This window comes from Mustelus asterias, chromosome 9, assembly GCF_964213995.1.
Source record: "Mustelus asterias chromosome 9, sMusAst1.hap1.1, whole genome shotgun sequence".
NCBI classification, from domain to species: domain Eukaryota; kingdom Metazoa; phylum Chordata; class Chondrichthyes; order Carcharhiniformes; family Triakidae; genus Mustelus; species Mustelus asterias.
This window is the reverse complement of record NC_135809.1, coordinates 3,659,417-3,681,575: the sequence shown is the minus strand read 5'-3', so window position 1 is coordinate 3,681,575 and position 22,159 is coordinate 3,659,417. Positions and strand designations below refer to the sequence as shown.

Sequence of the window (22,159 nt, the reverse complement as noted above, 5' to 3'; positions counted from 1 at the left end):
ATTGAGAATCAACCCCATTGCTGTGGGTCTGGAGTCACATGTAGGCCAGACCGGGTAAGGACGGCAGATTTCCGTCCCTGAAGGACATTAGTGAACCAGATGGGTTTTTCCGACAATCGGCAATGGTTTCATGGTCATCAGTAGATTCTTAATTCTAGATATTTTTACTGAAATCAAATTCCACCAGGTGCTGTGGCTGTCTTCCTGGATTAATAATCTAGCGATAATACCACTAGGCTATTGCCTAGTTGCCATTGCCATTGCATGCACTGAAGCGTGACAGATGATAAATTAACATAATACAGCACAGTGTGATCCACAAGCACTTGCTCCAGTGGGACCTGCTATAAATGGCGGGGATCATTAAGTTTGCAGTGCAACCAATACATTGCGAGAAGCTTGTTCAAGATGAGATATTGGGAACAATATTGAGAGTGGAAGTGGTGTTCACCCAGTCACGTGCAGTGGTATTGCAATGAGCCAGCAGATCATTTCCATTGCAGAGCAGGAGACCGGACACTGTACAAGAGTGCATTGTCAATTCGCTAATGAGGAAAGCCGATTTCATCCCCCTCCCCACACCCAACACCTTTATATCCTGACACAAAATTGGACCCTCATCATGACACTCATCCAAGTCTGGTTCTTTCTGGTTGTATCACAGCTTGGTGGCTCCTGCTCTGTCCAAGACCGCAAGAAACTCCAAAAGTTGTGAATGTCGCCCAATCCATCACTCAAACCAGCCTCCCATCCATTCTGTCTACACTTGTCTCTGTCTACTGACTCTGTCTACACTTCCCACTCTCATGTACCAACTGACTCAAGAACAGCTTCTTCCTTGCTGCCATCAGACTTCTGAATGGACCTACCTCGCATTAAGTTGATCTTTCGCTACACCCTAGCTATGACTGTAACACTACATTCTGCACTCTCTCCTTTCCTTCTCTATGAATGGTATGTTTTGTCTGTATAGCGCACAAGAAACAATACTTTTCACTGTATGCTAATACATGTGACAATAATAAATCAAACCAAGTCATAGTGATCCTGAAATGGGTGCAATAGTTTAGTGGTCCTGGATTACTAATCCAGAGGCCTGGACTAATGACACTGTGGCACGAGTTCAAATCCCAATACAGCAGCTGAGAGATTAAAATTCAATTAATTAAATCCATCTGGAATAAAAAGCTAATCTTAGTAAAGCAACCATGAAACGACTGGATTATTGTAAAATCTCATCTGGTTCACTAATGTCCTTTAGGGAAGGAAATCTGCTGTCCTTACCTGGTCTGGTCGACATCTGACACATCTATCAGACTGGGACTGTGGCAGGTTGTGAGAGAACCAACAAGAGGGAAAAATCTACTTGACCTCATCCTCACCAATCAACTTATCAAAGGCGCATCTGTCACTGATAGTATTGATAGTAATGCGCACCACACAGTGGAGACAAAATCTCGATTTCACACTGAGGGTCCCCTCACTGTGTTGTGTGGCATTAGCACTGTGCTAAATGGGATAGATTCAGGTCAGACCCAATGGGTCAGAACGGGGCCTCTGTGAGGTGCTGTCAATCAGCAGCAGCAACAGAATGGATCTCAACCACAATCTAGAACCTGATGGTCTAGCATATTCCTCACTCTACCATTACCGTCAAACCATGAGGCCAAGGCTGTAGACGAGGAACCATCCCGGTTAAGCTATAACACAGGACTACATACATGTCAGAAAGCAAAAGCACCATGCTATAGACAGTGCTAAGTGATCCCACAACCAACAAATCAAATCAAAGCTCTGAAGTCCTGACACATCCTGGGGTGGCACGGTGGCACAGTGGTTAGCACTGCTGCCTCACAGTGTCAGGGACCCAGGTTCAATTCCTGGTTTGGGTCACTGTCTCAGTGGAGTTTATACGTTCTCCGTGTGTGTGTGTGGGTTTCCTCCGGGTGCTCCGGTTTCCTCCCACAATCCGAAAGACGTGCTGGTTAGGTGCATTGGCCATGCTAAATTTTCCCTCAGTGTACCTGAACAGGCGCTGGGGTGTGGCAATTAGGAGATTTTCACAGTAACTTCATTGCAGTGTTAATATAAGCCTACCTGTGACACTAATAAATAAATTTTTAAAAAACTTGTCAACCACAGTGGGGAGAATCCTCGGTTAAAGAAAAAGGCGGACATGTCAGAAGCGCTGTTTTTGAAGGTGGCATCATCGGAATAGATGCGACAGAGGCAGAAAAACTGGGAGAATGGGATAGGGTCCTTACAGAAAGCAGGGTGTGAGGATCTACGGTTGAGGTGGCTGTGGGAGTTGGTGAGCGTGTAATGAATATTGGTGGTCAGTCTATCACCAGAAATGGAGACTGAGGTGTCAAGGAAGGAAAGTGAGGGAGATGGAGCAAGTGAGGGTGAGAAAGGGGAAGAAATTGGAAAAAAAAGTTATAATTATTTCCTGGTTCAGATACAGCCGATACAGTCACCCTTGTAACAGAAATGGGATCGGGCCCGAGTAGGACTGGAACAAGGAATGTTCCACATAACTGACAAAAACAGACAGAACTGAGGCTCGTGCAGATATCCATAGCTACATCTTTTATTTGGAGTAAGTGAGTTAAGATAAAGGACAAGTTATTGAGTGAAGGTTCAGCCAGTCAAAGGAGAGAGGGGCTGAATGGGGATTGTTTGGGCCTCAGCTGAAGAAAGTACAGAGGCCTAAGACCCTACTGGGGGATGGGGGTGTAGAGGGGTTGGGATCCTTGGCGAAGAGTCGGCGGTTGGGACTTGGAAACTGGAAATTGTTGATATGATGTAGTGCATCAGAGGAATCACAAATGTAGGTGGGAAGAGACTGGACAAGGGGAGACAGTATTGGAGAGACTAGAACTCGAGGGCACAACCTCAGAGTGAAGGGACGCTCCTTTAAAACCGAGATAAGGAGGAATTTCTTCAGCCAGAGGGTAGCGAATCTATGGATTCTTTGCCACAGAGGGCGGTGGAGGCCAGGTCATTGAGTGTCTTTAAGACAGGGATAGATAGATAATAAAGGGATCAGGAGTTACGGGGAGAAGGCAGGAGAATGGGGATGAGAATCATATCAACCATGATTGAAAGGTGGAGCAGACTCAATGGGCCGAATGGCCTAATTCTGCTCCTATATTTTGTGGTCTTGAGTCTTGATAGGAAGAAATGAGTTCTGTGGGGGGGTGGGAACATGCTAATACAGTGGGTGTACCAGGGCAGTCCTGTTTGTGGACTTTGGGAAGGAGGTAGAAGCGGGCTTTGCGGGGTTGGGGGACTGAGTTTGGAAGCTGTGGAAGGAAGATTTCCAGAGGGGATGAAGTCATTGACAGTCCTGGAAACAATAGTTTGATGTTCGGTGATGGGTCATGCTCCAGGGGGAGGTAGGCGGAAGTATCTGAGAGTTGGTGCTCAGCCTTTGTGAGGTAGAGGATGGCAACAGCACCACCTTTGTCAGCAGGTTTGATCAAAAGGTCAGGATTGGACCTGAGGGAACAGGGTGCAGCAAGTTCAGAAGGAGATGGGTTAGATTGGGTGAAAGGGGCAGAGAAATTGAGCCCGCTGATATCACACAAAAAGTTCTCAATGAAAAGATCAGAAGCAGGTCGGAAGGAAGAGAGTGGGGTCCAGGTGGAGGGGAAAGACTGGAGACAGGTGAAAAGATCCATTGAACATGGGAAAGACTCCTGCCCAAAGACATAAGCACGGAAACAGCGGCAACTGGAGAAGCATTCAGCATTGCGCTGAGCCGTAAATTCATTGAGGTGAGGATGTCAGGGGATGAAACTGCATTGCTTGGGGAGTACAGAACACTCAGCATCAGACAGGGGCAGGTCAGAGGGCAGAGTGAATACACAGCAAGGGATGAGGATTAAAGAAGGAATGGGGTCAGAGGGATGGGAATTTGGGGAGGGTCCCAGGTGGATGTTGGTGTCACTAAGCTGCTGGAGCTTGTGTCCCTTAACACCTGAAAGGAAGAGAAAAAGCTTCTTGTTAAGGTGTCAAGTGAGACGAAGAATAAAATGGAACTAGGAACAAGAACAGCTTTGAGAGAGGATGAGTTATTGCTGCTGGAGTGTGAGGCTGAGTGTGTAAATATGGCGGTGCATGGCACTGAGTGCGGAGAATGTTGTATGTTCTGGAGATACTTGGGTGGACTCAAGATGTGAGGGATAGAACTTGATTTGGAATCCACAGAAACAGTTGCTGAGGATGGTAAGAACATAAGATCATAAGAAATAGGAGCAGGAGTAGGCCATCTAGCCCCTCGAGCCTGCCCCGCCATTCAATAAGATCATGGCTGATCTGACGTGGATCAGTACCACTTACCCGCCTGATCCCCATAACCCTTAATTCCCTTACCGATCAGGAATCCATCCATCCGCGCTTTAAACATATTCAGCGAGGTAGCCTCCACCACCTCAGTGGGCAGAGAATTCCAGAGATTCACCACCCTCTGGGAGGAGAAGTTCCTCCTCAACTCTGTCTTAAACCGACCCCCCTTTATTTTGAGGCTGTGTCCTCTAGTTTTAACTTCCTTACTAAGTGGAAAGAATCTCTCCGCCTCCACCCTATCCAGCCCCCGCATTATCTTATAAGTCTCCATAAGATCCCCCCTCATCCTTCTAAACTCCAACGAGTACAAACCCAATCTCCTCAGCCTCTCCTCATAATCCAAACCCCTCATCTCCGGTATCAACCTGGTGAACCTTCTCTGCACTCCCTCCAATGCCAATATATCCTTCCTCATATAAGGGGACCAATACTGCACACAGTATTCCAGCTGCGGCCTCACCAATGCCCTGTACAGGTGCATCAAGACATCCCTGCTTTTATATTCTATCCCCCTCGCGATATAGGCCAACATCCCATTTGCCTTCTTGATCACCTGTTGTACCTGCAGACTGGGCTTTTGCGTCTCATGCACAAGGACCCCCAGGTCCCTTTGCAATGTGAGTGTGGAAGGGTGTTTTGGTAAAGACCATGTCAAACACCATAGAGTCATAGAGGTTTACAGCATGGAAACAGGCCCTTCGGCCCAACTTGTCCATGCTGCCCTTTTCTTTTAAACTCTGAAGCTAGTCCCAATTGCCCGCATTTGGCCCATATCCCTCTATACCCATCTTACCCAAGTAGCTGTCTAAACGCTTTTTAAAAGACAAAATTGTACCCGCCTCTACTACTACCTCTGGCAGTTTGTTCCAGACATTCACCACCCTCTGTGTGAAACAATTGCCCCACTGGACCCTTTTGTATCTCTCCCCTCTCACCTTAAACCTATGCCCTCTAGTTTTAGACTCCCCTACCTTTGGGAAAAGACATTGACCAAACCAACTAGCTGATCTATGCCCCTTGTTATTTTATATATACTCTGTAAGATCACCCCTCAGCCTTCTACGCTCCAGAGAAAAAAGTCCCAGTCTATCCAGCCACTCCTTATAACTCAATCCATCAAGTCCCGGTAGCATCCTAGTAAATCTTTTCTTCTTTCCTTCTAGTTTAATAATATCCTTTCTATAAGATGGAAATGAAAAGCAATGAAGGTGAAGATGGTAAAAGAGACAGACAGAAACCCGTCAGACACAGAGGAAGATGTTGGTGGTTGGAGGCCAATCATCTCAGCTCCTCAGGGTAGTTTCCCTCCATCATAAGATCGGAAGTGGGGATATTCGCTGATGATTACACAATGTTTGGTTGGATTCACAATTTTTTTCTTCAATTTTTTTCATGGGATGTGGACATCTCTGACAAAGTTGGCATTTGTTGCCCAGCTCCAATTGCCCTTGAACTGAACATTTCAGATGGCAGTTAAGAGTCAACCACATTGCTGTGGGTCTCAAGCCACATGTAGGTCAGACTGGGTAAGGACAGCAGATTTCCTTCCGTAACAGCTTACTGAGTAAGGCAAGTCGGCTATTGTACAATTCAAATCTTTCTGAGGCAATGCTAGTGACCAAAGTTCAGTGATCCTTGATAATTAAAGATCGAGCGGATTTTAAACTTCACTCCGCCTTTGGAGGAAAGATAGACTGAAATTTAAAAAAAGAACATAGCTCCATCAGCATCTTTAAACAGAACAAGTGGGTTAATGTTTTCATTAGAAAATTAACAAATGAATTATCGCAAAACCAAACTCACAGTTAATGTACCTGGTGGGGTGTGGAGGGCAGCTAAATAGCAGCACTATCTCAATCAACACTGTACCATTAGGAACAGGAGGAAGTCCAATGGCTCCCCAATCTTATTCGGCTATTCAATGAGATACGACTTATCTGAACCCCAACTCCATTTTCCCACCTTAGCTCCAAATTCGGTGAGATTTACCCAGTATAAATCTATCAATTGCAGCCCTGAAATCCCCAATTATCCCTAAATATCTAAAGCCATTGAAATGAGAATTCCAGGTTGCTACAACACTTTTGTGTGAAGAAATGCCTATTGTCCCCAGAAGAGTTGAGTTCCAATTTTAAGATTATGTTACCTTGCTCACAGTGGCACAGTGGTTAGCACTGCTGCCTCACAGCACCAGGGACCTGGGTTCGATTCCTGGCTTGGGTCACTGTCTGTGTGGAGTTTGCATGTTCTCCCCATGTCTCTGGGGGTTTCCTCTGGTACTCCGACTTCCTCCCACAGTTTGAAAGACATGCTGGTTAGGTGCATTGACTCGAACAGGTGCCGGAGTGTGGCGACTAGGGGAATTTCACAGTAACTTCATTGCGGTGTTAATGTAAGCCAACAAATAAACTTTTCGAGTTAGCTTCAAGGAGACACTTGTGGGGGAGACCAACACTGGAGGTCAGCGATGCAAGATAATCATTGATGATAATTGGGAATTCAGGAGGAACACCTTTACCTCGAGGACCGTGGCACTTACTAGTTGGGTGAATGTTACATTTAAGGGGAAGTTGGTAAAACACATGGGGGAGAAAGGAATAGAAGGATTTGCTGTTAGGTTGAGATGAAGAGAGGTGGGAGGAGACTTGTGTGGAGCACAAACACTGGAATGGACCAGCTATGGAAGCTGGAAATTCTATGTGATTCTCAGAAAACGGTTGGAAGAAGATGTGAAAGTTTCATTTAAGCTCCGTCATATTCACATAATAAGAGATATGGTATGAAATTCTGCCCTTCATGTGGAGCCGGGGTGGATGCACAGATCAGAGATAGAGCTATAAAAACAGAACAATAAAATCGATTTATAAAAATTCGCTCACAATGCAAACTTCAAGTTCAAAGAATTACAGCCTCTTAACAATGGAATAGTGAGATCAGTGACCTTACTGTATTGACTGAAACCAGGGTTAATACAAATAGTTCTTTGGTAACACAGAGCTCGGGTATTGCTAAATAAAAATACTTTTTTACGGAAGCTTTTCATCTTGCACTCATCAGGACAATTCACAAGAATATTAGCGGTTATAAAAAATGAGAAGAGAGTGCCGATTGGTTGGCAAGTAGACACTGATTGGTAGAGGCGTTGCCATGGAGAATGCAGCAGTTGATGATGACTGACAGTTAATTGTCAATCATTGTTTGAATTTAAACTAGGCAGCTTAACACTGATTGGTCAAGGCATTGCCCCAAGGAATCAACTGTTCCGTCTAATATGATCCACTGGTCTTTGCGACATATGACTATTAGCATGGTGGCAGAGTAGCTCAGCACGATGGCACAGTAGTTAGCACTGCTGCCTCACAGCGCCAAGGACCCGGGTTTGATTCCAGCCTTGGGTCACTGTCTATGCGGAGTCTGCACATTTTCCCCATGTCTGCGTGGGTTTCCTTCCACAGTCCAAAGATGTGCAGTTTAAGCAGACTGGCCATGATAAATTGCCCCTTGTGTCCCAAAATGTGTAGTTAGATGGATTAGCCATGGTAAATGGTGGCCTTAAGGGGATAGGGTGGGGGAGAGGGCCTGGGTAAAATACTTTTGGCTTGATGACAACATCCTGGTAGTGGCGAATACCACTCATGAAGCAGTGTGAAATGGCTAGTTGTTCAAATATTTTAGATTCCTTGCCCTTTAAGGGTAATCTGAGGTAGACTGGCCACTTTCCTATGTCAGTATGATGTTAGGTATGTAGGTTGTAAATTGCAAATACTGGCAGATCGTATCAAACAACATGTCCCTTCCACTGTTCACAATAAACAAGGTACAGACCAGGCCCAAGTAGCCGATGGGGTTGCAAAACCCAAAGCACAATGTCCCCATTAGATGAGATTCCGCGATTGGACAACATTTATATAATCTTCATTGTGGTAAGAATTATGCTGAAAACCAATTTTAGATTGTCAGGCTCACAGTGAGGTGCATTTGCAGCTACATATATTAATACACAGGGCCATGTTCTTCAGAGGCTGAAATGCAGACAGAAAGAACATGAACACAGGTCGTCCCTGTTTCAGCGAAACAAAACAAGTAACATCCATTCGCTGGTTCATTCCTCAGGGCAATGCTTGACCAATCAGATTCAAGCTGCCTGGTTTAAATTTAAACAATGCTTGGCAGTTAACTGTCAGTCACCATCAACTGGTGCATTATCTATGGTAACACCTCTACCAATCAAAGTAATCGTGTGAAACGATCAGCACTCTCTCCTCATTTGGTATACATTTATTATTTGTCCTGGCAATGCTATTCCTCTGATTGGCCTGGTGAGTGGAAAATTAAAAGCTTTGACAAAAATATCTCTTTTTTCAGCAGTACCCGAGGGTTGTAGATGAAATCATATCAGATTGTGTCTTGTAATCTTATGGTATCTGTAGTTACAAAAATCAACACACACAGGTGTGGAAATATGGAAAATACTTGGAATCCAACTTGAATTTTTGATGCTCAGTTCAATTACCGTATTGGCGTGCATATATGCCACAAATGCATATAGGCTGCACAGCAAGCTAGAGACTGAACCCATCTCCACAATGTGTTCTCCCCACCCCATCACGTATTTTCCTGGGAGAAAACAGAAGTATTAATCTGCTTATAAGATGCACCCCCCAATGAAAATTGTTTTCAAACCTGCATCTTATATGCAAATGAATATGCTACATAAAGTGTCAAACATGACCCCGGCACTATCAGATCAGCTTATTAATAATGAAATATTTCATAATCTTCAGGCGTAAGTTCAAATGAAATCTGTTTCTTAGTCACTGGCCCTTTAACTGGTCCACACACACGCACATCGATCGAGCCATCGTCCCCATGGATGTTGAATGTGGAACTCTTGCTCAGAAAGACTTTTTTCTCTTGCTGCAGAATCCATTCAAACCCATTTGTTCGTTCCCCCTCCCCCCACACAAAATAAAAACAGGAATGGCGTTAAGGTGGAGAAAATTGGTGCTTTCCACAAAATGAGTTCTCCTAACGGCAGGTTTCAATTGATAAACGGTGACTAGTGTGTGATTCCGACTGTGGACAATTGGCAAGTTTTATAGCAAGGTTTTCCGGCGGTCCCTCGTTTATTTCCTCATGTCTCAGATTCGGTAGTTCCGGTTGACACTGCTAGCATTAGCTCGACTGGGATTTCTCCAGACATTCTCCTGTAACTCCAAAAGAATTACATTCAGTGGTGGAAATTAAACAGTACTTACAGAGGTGCATTTACTTGAATCATAAAATCCTACAGTGCAGAAGGAGGCCATTCGACCAATCGAGTCTGCACCGACCACAATCCCACCCAGGCCCTATCCCTACAACCCCATGCGTTTACCCTAGCTAGTCCCCCTGACACTAAGTGGCAATTTAGCATGGCCAATCCACCTAACCCGCACATCTTTGGACTGTGGGAGGAAACCGGAGCACCCGGAGGAAACCCATGCAGACACGGGGAGAATGTGCAAACTCCGCACAGATACTGACCCAAGCCAGGAATCGAACCCCGGTCCCTGGCGCTGTAAGGCAGCAGTGCTAACCAGTGTGCCACCATGCCAACTGTGGAAGGTTGAACAACAATAGTTTGCATTTCTGTATAAAATGTAATGTAGGTGAAAATGTACCAAAGTGCTTGGAGATTCCTCTCCAAGTTACTCACCATCCTGACTTGGAAATATATTGCCATTCCTTCACTGTCGCTGGATCAAAATCCTGGAACCCAGCCCCTAACAGCACTGTGGGGGTACCTACACCACAGGGACTGCAGTGGTTCAGGAAGTCGACTCACCACCACTTTCTCAAGCACAATTAGGGAAGGGCAGTAAATGTTGGCCTTGACAGCAATGCTCAGATCCCATAATTGAATCAAAAAAGGGGGCATAAACAGAGAAAATGGAAAGTTTGAGAGGGAAAATATTAGACAAACCTCGGTTCAAAAATGTTGGTTTTCAGGAACACGTTTAAAGAGGAGAAAGAGGTAGAGAGGTTGAGGAAAGTAATATCAGACCTTTAGAGAATTCAGGTAGTTGTCAAGAATGGATTGAAGGAAGTGTGATTGATATGTGCAAGAGGCAAGAACTGGAGGAACATAGAGTTCTCAGAAGATTGTGGGTCTGGAGGGGGTTACAGAGATACAGAGGGAGAAGGCCATGGAGAGATTTGAATATCAGGATGAGAGTTTTAAATTTGAAGCATTTAGGGCAGAAAGCATAGGGATGGGGGTGGGGGCCAAGCTGGGAGTGGGACCGGGGCCCAAATGGGACTTGGTGCAAGCTAAGATACATAGATGAGCTCAAGTATATGCAGGCTGGAAGATGGGAACATTGAATAGCCAGGTCTGGAGGTAGCAGACGCATGGGTGAGGTTTTCCAGGTCAGGTGAGGTAGGGGCAGAGTTGGGAGATTTATTGGTGATTGAGAACTCGGTCTTTGTGATGGGAGAGGATATGGGGCAGAATGTTCAAATATAATGCAAATTTTGCAAATGGTTTGAGACAGTTGCTCAGAAGGGGATTGGAGTTGATGGAGAGTTTGCAATGGAGACTAAAGGCAATCATTCCAGCTTGAGACAATGGAGTTGCAGTACTCTTTGAGGACTGCGGTAATGGGCAGAGGGGTTGGGGTTGGACATGACCTTTCCTTACCCTCTGTCCTTTCTCTGTGTGATGCTGGATGCGTACGGGGCCCTCCGCTCTCTGTGGTTTTGCGCAGTACATCTCCAGCAATTTGAGGTCACAGCTCTGGAAACAGCACTCATTCACAATCCCTCTGTGTGGCCGTCTCACACTTGATCTGTAGCCTGTGGGTTTGTCTGTGTAGGAAAAATACATTATATGGTTCTCACCCCTGTATTATAAACATGACATAGTGGCCCTGTAGAAGGCACATGATTATAGAATACAATCACAGAATTATAGCAGAACAGTAAGCAATTTAGTGATACAGAACTTGAGTATTTCTGACAAAAGAGACATGTTGTCGTTTGTACTTATCAGGACAGCTTGGTAGAAATTATCAAATGATAATGGGGAACAACAATTTATAGCCTATAAAAATTGAGTGCTGATCTGTTAGCAAGTTGACTCTGATTGGTGCAGGCATTGTTTTGGAGAATGCAGGAACAGCCGTTCATTGGTCCATCTCCCAGGGCATTGTTTTGACCGATCAGAATCGACCTGCCCAGTTTGACTTTGAACAAAGCTTGGCAGCTAACTGCTCCTTGCGGCATTCTCCATAACAACACCTCCACCATAGCAACACCTCCACCATAGCAACACCTCCACCAGTGATCTCTTCTCATGCAGTATAAATTGTTGTTCCCTGTTACAGTTTGGTGACTGGGGGATTTTCACAGTAACTTCATTGCACTGCTAATGTAAGCCTACTTGTGACACTAATTAATAAGCGTATTAAAAACTTTTAAAAGTACTGAGTCATGCTAAGATAGGAAGCCTTAGGGTGAAAGTGAGGACGTTGGCGGGCTTCTGTGCGCAAGTTCACCATGTGTCTTGTGGACAAGAGTCTGATTTGGAATTTGACTAAGGATTGGATGAGAATCACCTCGGTAAGTAGAACCTTTTCTGATTTCCTGACTGTGAACTTGGCTATGTTCTTTCATGTGGGTTAATTAATAAATTGTTTATTAATTGGGTTTTACTTCTGGGTATCTATGTTGTGCCTTGGAACCCTGCCTATATTGTTGCTTGACCCCTTGTTTATCACACCGGATAAACACATGAAGGAGAAAGGGGTGAAATGAAATAGGTGGGAGGAGGCTTGTGTGGAACATTGATACAGCACAGACCGGTTGGGTCAGATAGCTTGTTCCTGGGCTAGAAATTGGAGGAATTCTGTTATAAGCATATTTTTACATCCAGAAAAGAAAGTACCTCTGACCAGCTGACTGTTGGAAACCCAACAACCCCTATGATTTGATGCATCATCTGAAACCCTGGCCATAATGCATAGGCTGAAAACCTTGCCAGAATCCATGGGCTTGAAGTCCCAGGGAGAGTGGTCCATGCCAAAAAAAATACATTCAGTAGAAGAAATGCTGTGTTGTACAAAACTAAATCTGGAAAGGAAATGTGCACTTTTGTCAAGGTTTCAGATATGGTAGTTCTTCCACTGTTAAGAAGAGGGATAAAGGATATGGTGGATGACTGGTTTAGCCGTTCACTACCAGATCTGGATGGACCACACAAAACACGAACAGGTCCTGCTCTCTAATGCCAAAACTATTCACTTTGCCAAGATCCTGCTACATTGCAAAGGTAACCCCAGCTTCTCTACTGCAAATGATCTGCTTAAATCGCTCTTGTCTGTGTCCTCCACACTCCCTTTCCACAAAGTGTGAGGAGCTCATGAACTTCTTTGTCACTATCATTAGGAATATCCAATCAGTCGCCTCTGCCCCATCTTTCTCTAACCCACTGACCGAACCTTTTCTAAGGCTTGTCATTGGCCTCAACCTGAACTTGCATCTTTCTCTAGTTTCTTTCCCTCCTCCCCTTGAGTCCTCTTTGAGCTCATCTTGTCCATGAGATGCACCCTTGAATCTACTGAAACTGCCCACCAGCCAACTTCTAAACCTCGTCTCCATTTAGCTGATATTGTTAATATTTATCCAGTTGTAACCAGAGAAACAGTTGCAATGTTTTCTCTTCCTGTTGTCCAACCTGTGTAATCCTGGAGACAAATTGACTACTTTTTTAATAAATGACTCGGAGGATGACCTATCTGTGTTATAATAAGATGGGGTCAGGGGATCTTTTGTCCTTGTTTGGGGATGTGCATGAAACTGCCCAAGGCTGGAAATAGCCTGTTTATCTTGATAGGATATTAAAATGTCCCAACAACTATTTTGGGAAATTCCATTGGAGAGACATGAAAAATGCAACAGATCTGTCCTGTGGAATTAATAGCTACTATTGTCCAAATGTCTACAGAAACTGATGTACAATGGCCACACAACTCACTGGCTGCAGGATGGAATTTCACTCAATGGGCGGGATTTTACAGCTGTGCTCGCCCCAAGACTGGAAAATCCTGCCAGAGGTCAGTGGACCTTTCCATGGTCCGCCCCTCGCCCGCTACGATTCCCGTGGCAGGAGGAACAGTAAAATTTGCCCCAGTGAGTGTAAAGGAAATATACTCCCAACACGAGAAGGTGCGAGTGGGCAAGATAAAAACCCTATTAATCAGTGCTAAAATCATCAGAAAGCATGTGTGTGGAAAATGAGAAGGAACGCTAATAATATGGTCACTTGGCAGAAAATGGCATCTGAAAAGAAACATTTATTGACCCACATCTTGAGCAGCAGCAGCCTCCAGCCTATCAGACGGGGAGACAGAAACTCAAAAGGAAGTGATATTGCCCGGCAAAGGAAGAATCTGACCGGGAAATTCACCAACAGGTACAGGTGTGATGACACCCTTTTACTTCAGAGTTACAAACCAGGCTACATCTTGGGGCTTGATTGCAACTGGGTGGGTGGGTGAGGGGGAGGAAGGGGGGGGGGGGGGGGGGGGGAGGAGGGTGGGGGGGCTCCCAGTCTAAGCTTTTTTTTCGTAGCGTAATCAGCTCTGTGCTGGAAATCGGAGTGCGGCTGATTATCATGTGGAAATTTGAATCTGCTGGAGTCTTCCCCCAACCCTGCCATGAATGGTTCCCTCAAGCATCGTTTATGACTCCTCCCCCCCAATGGGGAACAGATGTCCAACCCCATCTGAGGGAACCAGAGGCCATTGAGGCCCACCGGGCAGTGTCGGAGTGGGGGAGGGGGGGGCCTATGGGGGGAGGATATCCGTTGTCACTCTACAAAAGGATGGATGGGGGAGGGAGTGAGGGCTATCGAGGCTGGCCATCGGGCTGAGGGAGTTGGGGCTGTGTGGTTGAGGCGGGGGGTGGGGGGGGGGGTGGGGGGGGGGGTGGAGAGCGGGGGGGAGGGGGGTGGGATTCAATGTGCAAGCGCCAATCTCCGCTCTGACAGATTGACACATGGGCAGTGGCCCGCTCAGCGCTATGCTGCCAGCTTCTAGGGTGGGAACAGGTCCCAACTTCTACTTTCCAGAGTGAATCCCGCTGAGGCACTCTGCAGTGCTCGGTGTTGGAGATTCGCTCTGGTAAGTACGCTAAAAAAACTGGTGGGCATTACTCCCGTTTCCCCACACATTGTGAATTTAGAACTTTATTTGGGAGAATCCCAGCCATCTTTTAAAAAAACTTACAAGAAAACCTGCTTTGTATTTGCTCTTGAGAGTCACAGCACTCAAAGGGGTTAAAATACTTCTTTAAAACACACCTTGTGGCCTACCATCTCTCCCCTGTCTGTAAAACCATTCTCACAATGTTGCCTCTACTGGCCCCAAGGTGTCTATCATTAACCTCCTCCTACAAGCTTGGAAATGAGGTGCATTTTTGTTATGCAATGAGTAGTTACAATCTGAATGCACTTGCTGAATGGATCATCAAGACAAGTACAGTTGCAATTTAGAAATTGGATATTCTTTAAAAAGAATGCCGGGCTTGGGAGGAAAGAAAAAAGGAGTGGGACTAATTGGATAATTATTTCAAAGAGCTAGGACAGATATGATAGGCTGATAATCAATGAATGATAAAAGACCTTGTCTTATATCATCTGGGCAGTGATCAATCTCTATCAATAAGTTGACAACAGACCCAGAGGTGAGGTGAGGTGAGAAAACCCCCAGTGGTGGAAAGATTTGGGAACCATGGGTCCAAAATCACTTGTTCCTTATCATTACATCATTAATACTTCACAAAATAAAGCCCTGAAGCTGTTGTGAGGATTCCATTGATTGAAGAGTTGCAGTCTGAACCATTTACTCACATTTTGACACAAGGTGACTATTAATCCCAATGAATGAGAAAGAAACTTACTGAAGTAGAAGCCTCGGTCCCCACACACAAACTGGAGAGCATCTACAAGCTCTGCCCCGCAGAGGGTCTCTGGACTGGCATTCACCCCACTCAGTGTTAGCACACACAGCATCAGGTAAAAGAGATGAGGATAGGAGGCAAGACAAGTCCTAACTACCTGTGGAGAGAATGAAGACAACTGGAATTGAAATCTAGACCAAACAAGTTGCTGACGCTTGGTTAATGCAGACTGCTACCAATAGCGTTCAAGTCCAACAGAAGGTTATTTGGTGCTTAGCTTTCCAGGCTACTTTTCATCCCCACTCTGACCATTCACTTCCTGAGCATTCTTACCAGGAGTCAACATGAACCACTGTCCCGAAAGTTCATAGGTTCAGGTCCCACTCCATAGACTCGAGCACAAGGTCTAGGCGCTCACTCAGAAGCTTGGGCAACCCAGCTACTTAGGCATTTGGAACAAAGGCTTTGAGACTGGCTGTATCAGATTCCTGTGAGAAAATAATAGTCATTGCCTGCAGTCACTTAACACTGCAGCCATGTCAATCTCGGAACCTCTCATCCCTCCACGTTCATTGAACAGTTTCAGAAAAAAGACATCAGCGTTCAGGACAAACAACGCAAAGTCCATCTGACACGAGACCTATCAATGCCCTAAAAACTGGTAATATAGAGGGAAGAAGCTACATTCAAAATCAAACTTTCAGAAAAGCTTCTTGGTAAAAGTTTAGAAAATGCTTTCCTGGTTGCATTGCCACAATTATCTAACCAAAGTACATTAATGAGCCAGAGTTTGCTTTAGCAGGACATCTAATAGCAGCTGGTATTAGTTAGACTTGCCTGCCGCACATTGAGATTTTTACATATTTTGCGTGACATGTTGCTGGAATTTGAGATGACAGAATCACAGCGAGGGGGCAACTGAGACCTGACAGAAGAGGACAAACAACAATGTCTCCTAAACCCAAGCAGATTGAAGGAAATAAACAGTGCAACGAGTGAGGAAGAAGTAATACAGTGGGTAAATTAGATAAAGGAAGTGAAATAAAGGGTAAGGGAGATTGTAATAAGAGTCTGGGGAAAAAATAGACAGAAAGGAAATTTGAAAATTTACATTTTAAAAATTTGAAATAATACATCTGAAGGAATAAGGCTCCACACTTGTGACAGTTAATTTTCTGTGTCAGAGAGGTTGCGTGCCAGTAACTGACAGTTGTCACATTGTTAAAAAGATAGTTAGATTTGTAATGAGAAGCTAAGTTGGTAGTTAATACAGCGTTCACATTCCTCGATGCATTTCAATGGCAAGGCGGGCAGTCAAGTGCCAGTTTGGTGAATCATGGAATCCCAACAGTGTCCATTGCGCCTGCGCCGACAACACCGCCCCCCACCCCCCCCCCCCCCCCCCAGCCTTATCTCTGTAACCCCACCAATCCCTCTAACACCAAGGGTCAATTTAGCATGGCCAATCAACTTAGCCCATACATTTTTGGAGCACGCACATGCAGATAAGGGAAGAACATGCAAACTCCACACAGGCAGTCACCCCAGGCCAGAATTGAACCTGGGTCCCTGGCGCTGTGAGGCAGCAGTGCTAACCACTGTGTCGCCCAAAGCTGATAGCAGAATGGCACAATTTGGACAATAAATTCTGTAGTTCCTGCTTAACCACAAATCTGCCCAAAGGTTGTGCCATTTATCCGAAAGTGCCAGTGCATGCAAATGAATCTCAGCACTCTTTACAAAGCAAAATCTCACCCAGTGAATGTAGAAAAAAAAGTGAAAACTAACAACATTTTAAAATAGGGACTGGTTTCAATTTGCAGTACTTGGGAGTGTTAGCTGGAACATTATATGATGCCAAACTAACTGCATTTCAACAACTGCAGTGACAGCATCATGAAATGAAAAACCATTAACCGGGATTCATCAAATGCTACCTTCACTTCGAACATTTCCTTGCTGTTTTCGTCCTTGGAATTCAAAGATTTATTTATCCAACATTCTCCCCTCATGAACCCGCAGATTAGGTTTTGTCTCGGCTTCGCCCACTCGGTGGGGATTCAAACAACAGACCCAATATTAGAGGGAAAAGTCACCTCGAATACTCCCGAGAGGCAGCACTGAGATACTCCGGCTAGTTTTTCGGGTTGTTCCATCATCTGTGGATCTGAGAAGCTCCCCATTGCGCCCCGCTAGCCTGGGAGATAGAGACAAGTGCGGACAAGTTGAGTTCCGGAGCTGGAGTTACATTGTGGGCAGTTTCACACTCCGGGTGGGGGAAGGTTGATCGATTGCGCAGACTTCTTATCTGATCCCATTTCAAGGACAGTGGGATTCCAGTTAAAGAGATTCCCCTATTCCTGCATCACACACAGACAGACAGACAGACAGACAGGAAACATAGCGGCAGCTTTCACAGCCTGAGATGGCAGAATAAACTTGAAGAAGTGAGTTTTGAAGTTGATATCCGGGGCAGAAACTGTTTCTGCTTTGCGGACCCGTTCTGAACTTAACCCTTTGATGACCATCAGGAAATGCTGATACAACAGGGACAGAGTAAATGTCGAAAGATTTAAACCACAAATTAAGAGAGAAACTTTGAATTTCGGGAGCTTAACTGATTAAAACGCGACGTAAAACTCACCGTCATTTTTAATCAGTATTTTAGTTACAAATAAAATTCAAGCAATGTGTTTTTTTAAAGTGTGAGATTACATTAAATTCACCAAATGAGAATAGGGGAGAGAACTCGAATACAGGACAACTGACTGCAATCTCTGCAAAATCTGTCTGTCTGCGAGACCCATTCGAGGTCAAAACTGCCAACACTCTGAGTCAGACGGGATGGAGATGATTGATTATCGCCAACCCCGTCCGCGCTGCACAGTTTCCCGCTGATTCTCTGCACAGTTTCCCGCTGAGTCTCTGCAGTTTCCAGCTGATTCTCTGCACAGTTTCCCGCTGATTCTCTGCACAATTTCCATCTGATTCTGCATGTTTTCCAGCAAATTCTTTGCACAGTTTTCCGCTGAGTCTCTGCAGTTTCCAGCTGATTCTCTGCAGTTTCCCGCTGATTCTCTGCACAATTTCCATCTGATTCTGCATGTTTTCCAGCAAATTCTTTGCACAGTTTTCCGCTGATTCTCTACACAGTTGCCCGCGGATTCCCTGCAGTTTCCAGCTGATTCTCTGCACAGTTTCCAGCTGATTCTGCATATTTTCCGGCTGATTCTCTGCACAGTTTCCCGCTGCTTCTCTGCAGTTTCCCGCTGATTCTCTGCAGTTTCCAGCGGATTCTCTGCGCAGTTTCCCACTCATTCTCTGCACAGTTTCCCACTGATTCACCGCAGTTTCCTGCTGTTTCTCTGTCCACTTTGCATTTGATTCACTGCAGATTATAGTTCATTCGCTGCACAGTTTCCCGCTGATTCTCTGCAGTTTCCATCTGATTCTGCATATTTTCCCGTAAATTCTTTGTAGTTTTCAGCTGATTCTCTGCACATTTTCCCGCTGTTTCTCTGCACAGTTTCCAGCTGATCCTCTGCAAAGTTAACAGTTCATTCTCTGCACAGTGTCTCGCTGATTCTCAGCACAGTTTCCCACTCATTCACTGCCCATTTTCCCGCTGATTCTCTGCACATTTTCCTGCTGTTTCCCAGCACATTTTCCCGCTAATTCTCCACACAGTTTCCCGCTAATTCTCCACACAGTTTCCTGCTGATTCTCAGCACCGTTCCCAGCAGATTCTCTGCACAGATTCCCGCTGATTCTCAGCACTGTTCCCAGCGGATCCTCTGCACAGGTTCCCACTAATTCTCTGCACCGTTCCCAGCGGATTCTCTGCACCGTTCCCAGCAGATTCTCTGCACAGTTTCCCGCTGATTCTCTGCACCGTTCCCAGCAGATTCTCTGCACAGATTCCCGCTGATTCTCAGCACTGTTCCCAGCGGATTCTCTGCACAGTTTCCCACTAATTCTCTGCACCGTTCCCAACGGATTCTCTGCACCGTTCCCAGCAGATTCTCTGCACAGTTTCCCGCTCATTCTCTGCACAGTTTCCATCTGATTCTGCATATTTTCCAGCAAATTCTCTGCACAGTTTCCCACTGATTCTCTGCACAGTTTCCAGCTGATTCTCTGCACAGTTCCCAGCTGATTCTCTGCCCAATTTCCCGCTGATTGCCTGGACTGTTTTCCACTGATTCTCTGCACAGTTCCCCGCTGATTCTCTGCACAGTTTCTAGCTGATTCTCAGCAAAGTTAACAGTTCATTCTCTGCACAGTTTCCCGCTGATTCCCTGCACGGTTGCCCCCTCATTCTCTGCACAGTTCCCAGCTGATTCTCTGCACAGTTTCCCACTGATTATCTGCAGTTTCCCGCTGCCTCTCTGCACAGTTCCCAGCTGATTCTCTGCACAGTTTCCATGTGTTCTGTATATTTTCCCGCTGACTCTTTGCACAGTTCTCCACTGATTCTCTGCACAGTTTCCCGCAGATTCCCTGCATTGTTCAGCTGATTCTCTGCAGTTTCCCGCTGATTCTCTGCCCATTTTCCCGCTGATTGCCTGCACAGTTTCCCGCTAATTCTCCACACAATTTCCCGCTGATTCTCAGCACCATTCCCAGCGGATCCTCTGTGCAGTTTTCCGTTGATTCTCTGCACAGTTTCCCACTGATTCTCTGCCCATTTTCCCACTGATTCTCTGCACATTTTCCTGCTGTTTCCCAGCACAGTTTCCCGCTAATTCTCCACACAGTTTCCCGCTGATTCTCAGCACTGTTGCCAGCAGATTCTCTGCACAGTTTCCCGCTAAGTCTCTGCACAGTTTCCAGCGGATTCTCTGCAGTTTCCAGCTGATTCTCCGCAGTTTCCTGCTGTTTCTCTGCCCACTTTGCATTTGATTCACTGCAGTTTATAGTTCATTCGCTGCACAGTTTCCATCTGATTCTGCATGTTTTCCAGCAAATTCTTTGCACAGTTTTCTGCTGATTTTCTACACAGTTGCTCGCAGATTCCCTGCAGTTTCCTGCTGATTCGCTGCGCAGTTTCCAGCTGAATCTCTGCACAGTTCCCGCTGATTATCTGCACATTCTCCCGTTTTTTCTGTGCACTTTTTCCCGCTGATTCTCTGCACATTTTCCTGCTGTTTCCCTGCACAGTTTTCCGCTAATTCTCCACACAGTTTCTCAGCACTGTCCCCAGCGGATTCTCTGCACAGTTTCCCGCTGATTCTCAGCACTGTTCCCAGCGGATTCTCTGCACAGTTTCCTGCTAATTCTCTGCACCATTCCCAGCGGATTCTCTGCACAGTTTCCCGCTGATTCTCAGCACTGTTCCCAGCGGATTCTCTGCACAGTTTCCTGCTAATTCTCTGCACCGTTCCCAGCGGATTCTCTGCACAGTTTCCCGCTGATTCTCCGCAGTTTCCTGCTGTTTCTCTGTCCACTTTGCATTTGATTGACTGCAGATTATAGTTCATTCGCAGCACAGCTTCCCGCTGATTCTCTGCACAGTTTCCATCTGATTCTGCATATTTTCCCGCACATTCTTTGCACAGTTTTCGGCTGATTCTCTGCACAGTTGCCCGCTGATTCCCTGCACTTTTCAGCTGATTCTCTGCAGTTTCCTGCTGATTCTCTGCACAGTTTCCCGCTGGTTCTCTGCACAATTTCCTGCTGTTTCCCTGCACAGTTTCCCGCTAATTCTCCACACAGTTTCCCGCTGATTCTCAGCACTGTTCCCAGCGGATTCTCTGCACAGTTTCCCGCTGATTCTCAGCACTGTTCCCAGCGGATTCTCTGCACAGTTTCCCGCTGATTCTCAGCACTGTTCCCAGTGGATTCTCTGCACAGTTTCCCACTAATTCTCTGCACCGTTCCCAGCGGATTCTCTGCACTGTTCCCAGCGGATTCTCTGCACAGTTTCTCGCTCATTCTCCGCAGTTTCCTGCTGATTCTCCGTACACTTTGCATTTGATTCACTGCAGTTTATATTTCATTCGCTGCACAGTTTCCCGCTGATTCTCTGCCCAATTTCCCGTTGATTGCCTGGACTGTTTCCTGCTGATTCTCTGCACATTTTCCTGCTGTTTCCCTGCACAGTTTCCCGCTGATTCTCTGCACCGTTCCCAGCAGATTCTCTGCCCAGTTTCCCGCTAATTCTCTGCACCATTCCCAGCGGATTCTCTGCACATTTTCTCCATCATTCTCTGCACAGTTTCCTGCTGATTCTCTAAACAGTTCCCAGCTGATTCTGCATCTTTTCCAGCAAATTCTTTGCACAGTTTTCAGCTGATTCTCTGCACAGTTGCCCGCTGATTCCCTGCAGTTTTCAGCTGATTCTCTGCAGTTTCCTGCTAATTCTCTGCACAGTTTCCCGCTGATTCCCTACACAGTTTCCATGTGTTCTGCATATTTTCCCGCTGATTCTTTGCACAGTTCTCCACTGATTCTCTGCGCAGTTTCCCGCAGATTCCCTGCATTGTTCAGCTGATTCTCTGCACAGTTTCCAGCTGATTCTCTGCACAGTTTCCAGCTGATTCTCTGCACAGTTTCCCGCTAATTCTCCACACAATTTCCCGCTGTTTCTCAGCACCATTCCCAGCGGATTCTCTGCACAGTCTCCCACTGATTTTCAGCACCATTCCCAGCTGATTCTCTGCACAGTCTCCCACTGATTCTCAGCACTGTTCCCAGCGGATTCTCTGCACAGTTTCCTGCTAATTCTCTGCACCGTTCCCAGCGGATTCTCTGTGCAGTTTTCCGCTGATTCTCTGCACATTTTCCCACTGATTCTCCGCAGTTTCCTGCTGATTCTCTGCACACTTTGCATTTGATTCACTGCAGATTATAGCTAATTCGCAGCACA

General features: G+C 45.8%; 1 protein-coding gene across 2 annotated transcripts; it reads right to left on the bottom strand.

The window, feature by feature from the left end:
- Nucleotides 1–7,197: 7,197 nt before the first annotated feature.
- igf1 (insulin-like growth factor 1) lies at nt 7,198–17,741 on the bottom strand. Of its 2 annotated transcripts, none has more exons than XM_078219524.1 (4): nt 17,388–17,741; nt 15,292–15,448; nt 11,033–11,199; nt 7,198–9,557 (listed from the first exon to the last, which is right to left on the bottom strand). In XM_078219524.1, the coding sequence occupies exons 1-4, from the start codon at nt 17,472–17,474 to the stop codon at nt 9,492–9,494; spliced, it is 477 nt and encodes a 158-aa protein (XP_078075650.1). In that variant the 5' UTR covers nt 17,475–17,741; the 3' UTR covers nt 7,198–9,491. The 2 variants fall into 2 exon arrangements, with proteins under 2 accessions (XP_078075650.1, XP_078075651.1); XM_078219525.1 differs by lacking the exon at nt 17,388–17,741 and adding an exon at nt 17,229–17,251.
- Nucleotides 17,742–22,159: the final 4,418 nt, after the last annotated feature.

Excerpts from the sequence above, each read along its gene's own strand:
- igf1 (XM_078219524.1), bottom strand. The coding sequence starts at position 17,474 with ATGGGGAGCTTCTCAGATCCACAGATGATGGAACAACCCGAAAAACTA. Across the intron at positions 15,449-17,387 it reads GCCTCTCGGGAGTATTCGAG|GTAGTTAGGACTTGTCTTGC; the intron begins GTGACTTTTCCC and ends TTCTCTCCACAG. Across the intron at positions 9,558-11,032 it reads ACACAGAGAAAGGACAGAGG|GAGAATGTCTGGAGAAATCC; the intron begins GTAAGGAAAGGT and ends TTGGAGTTACAG.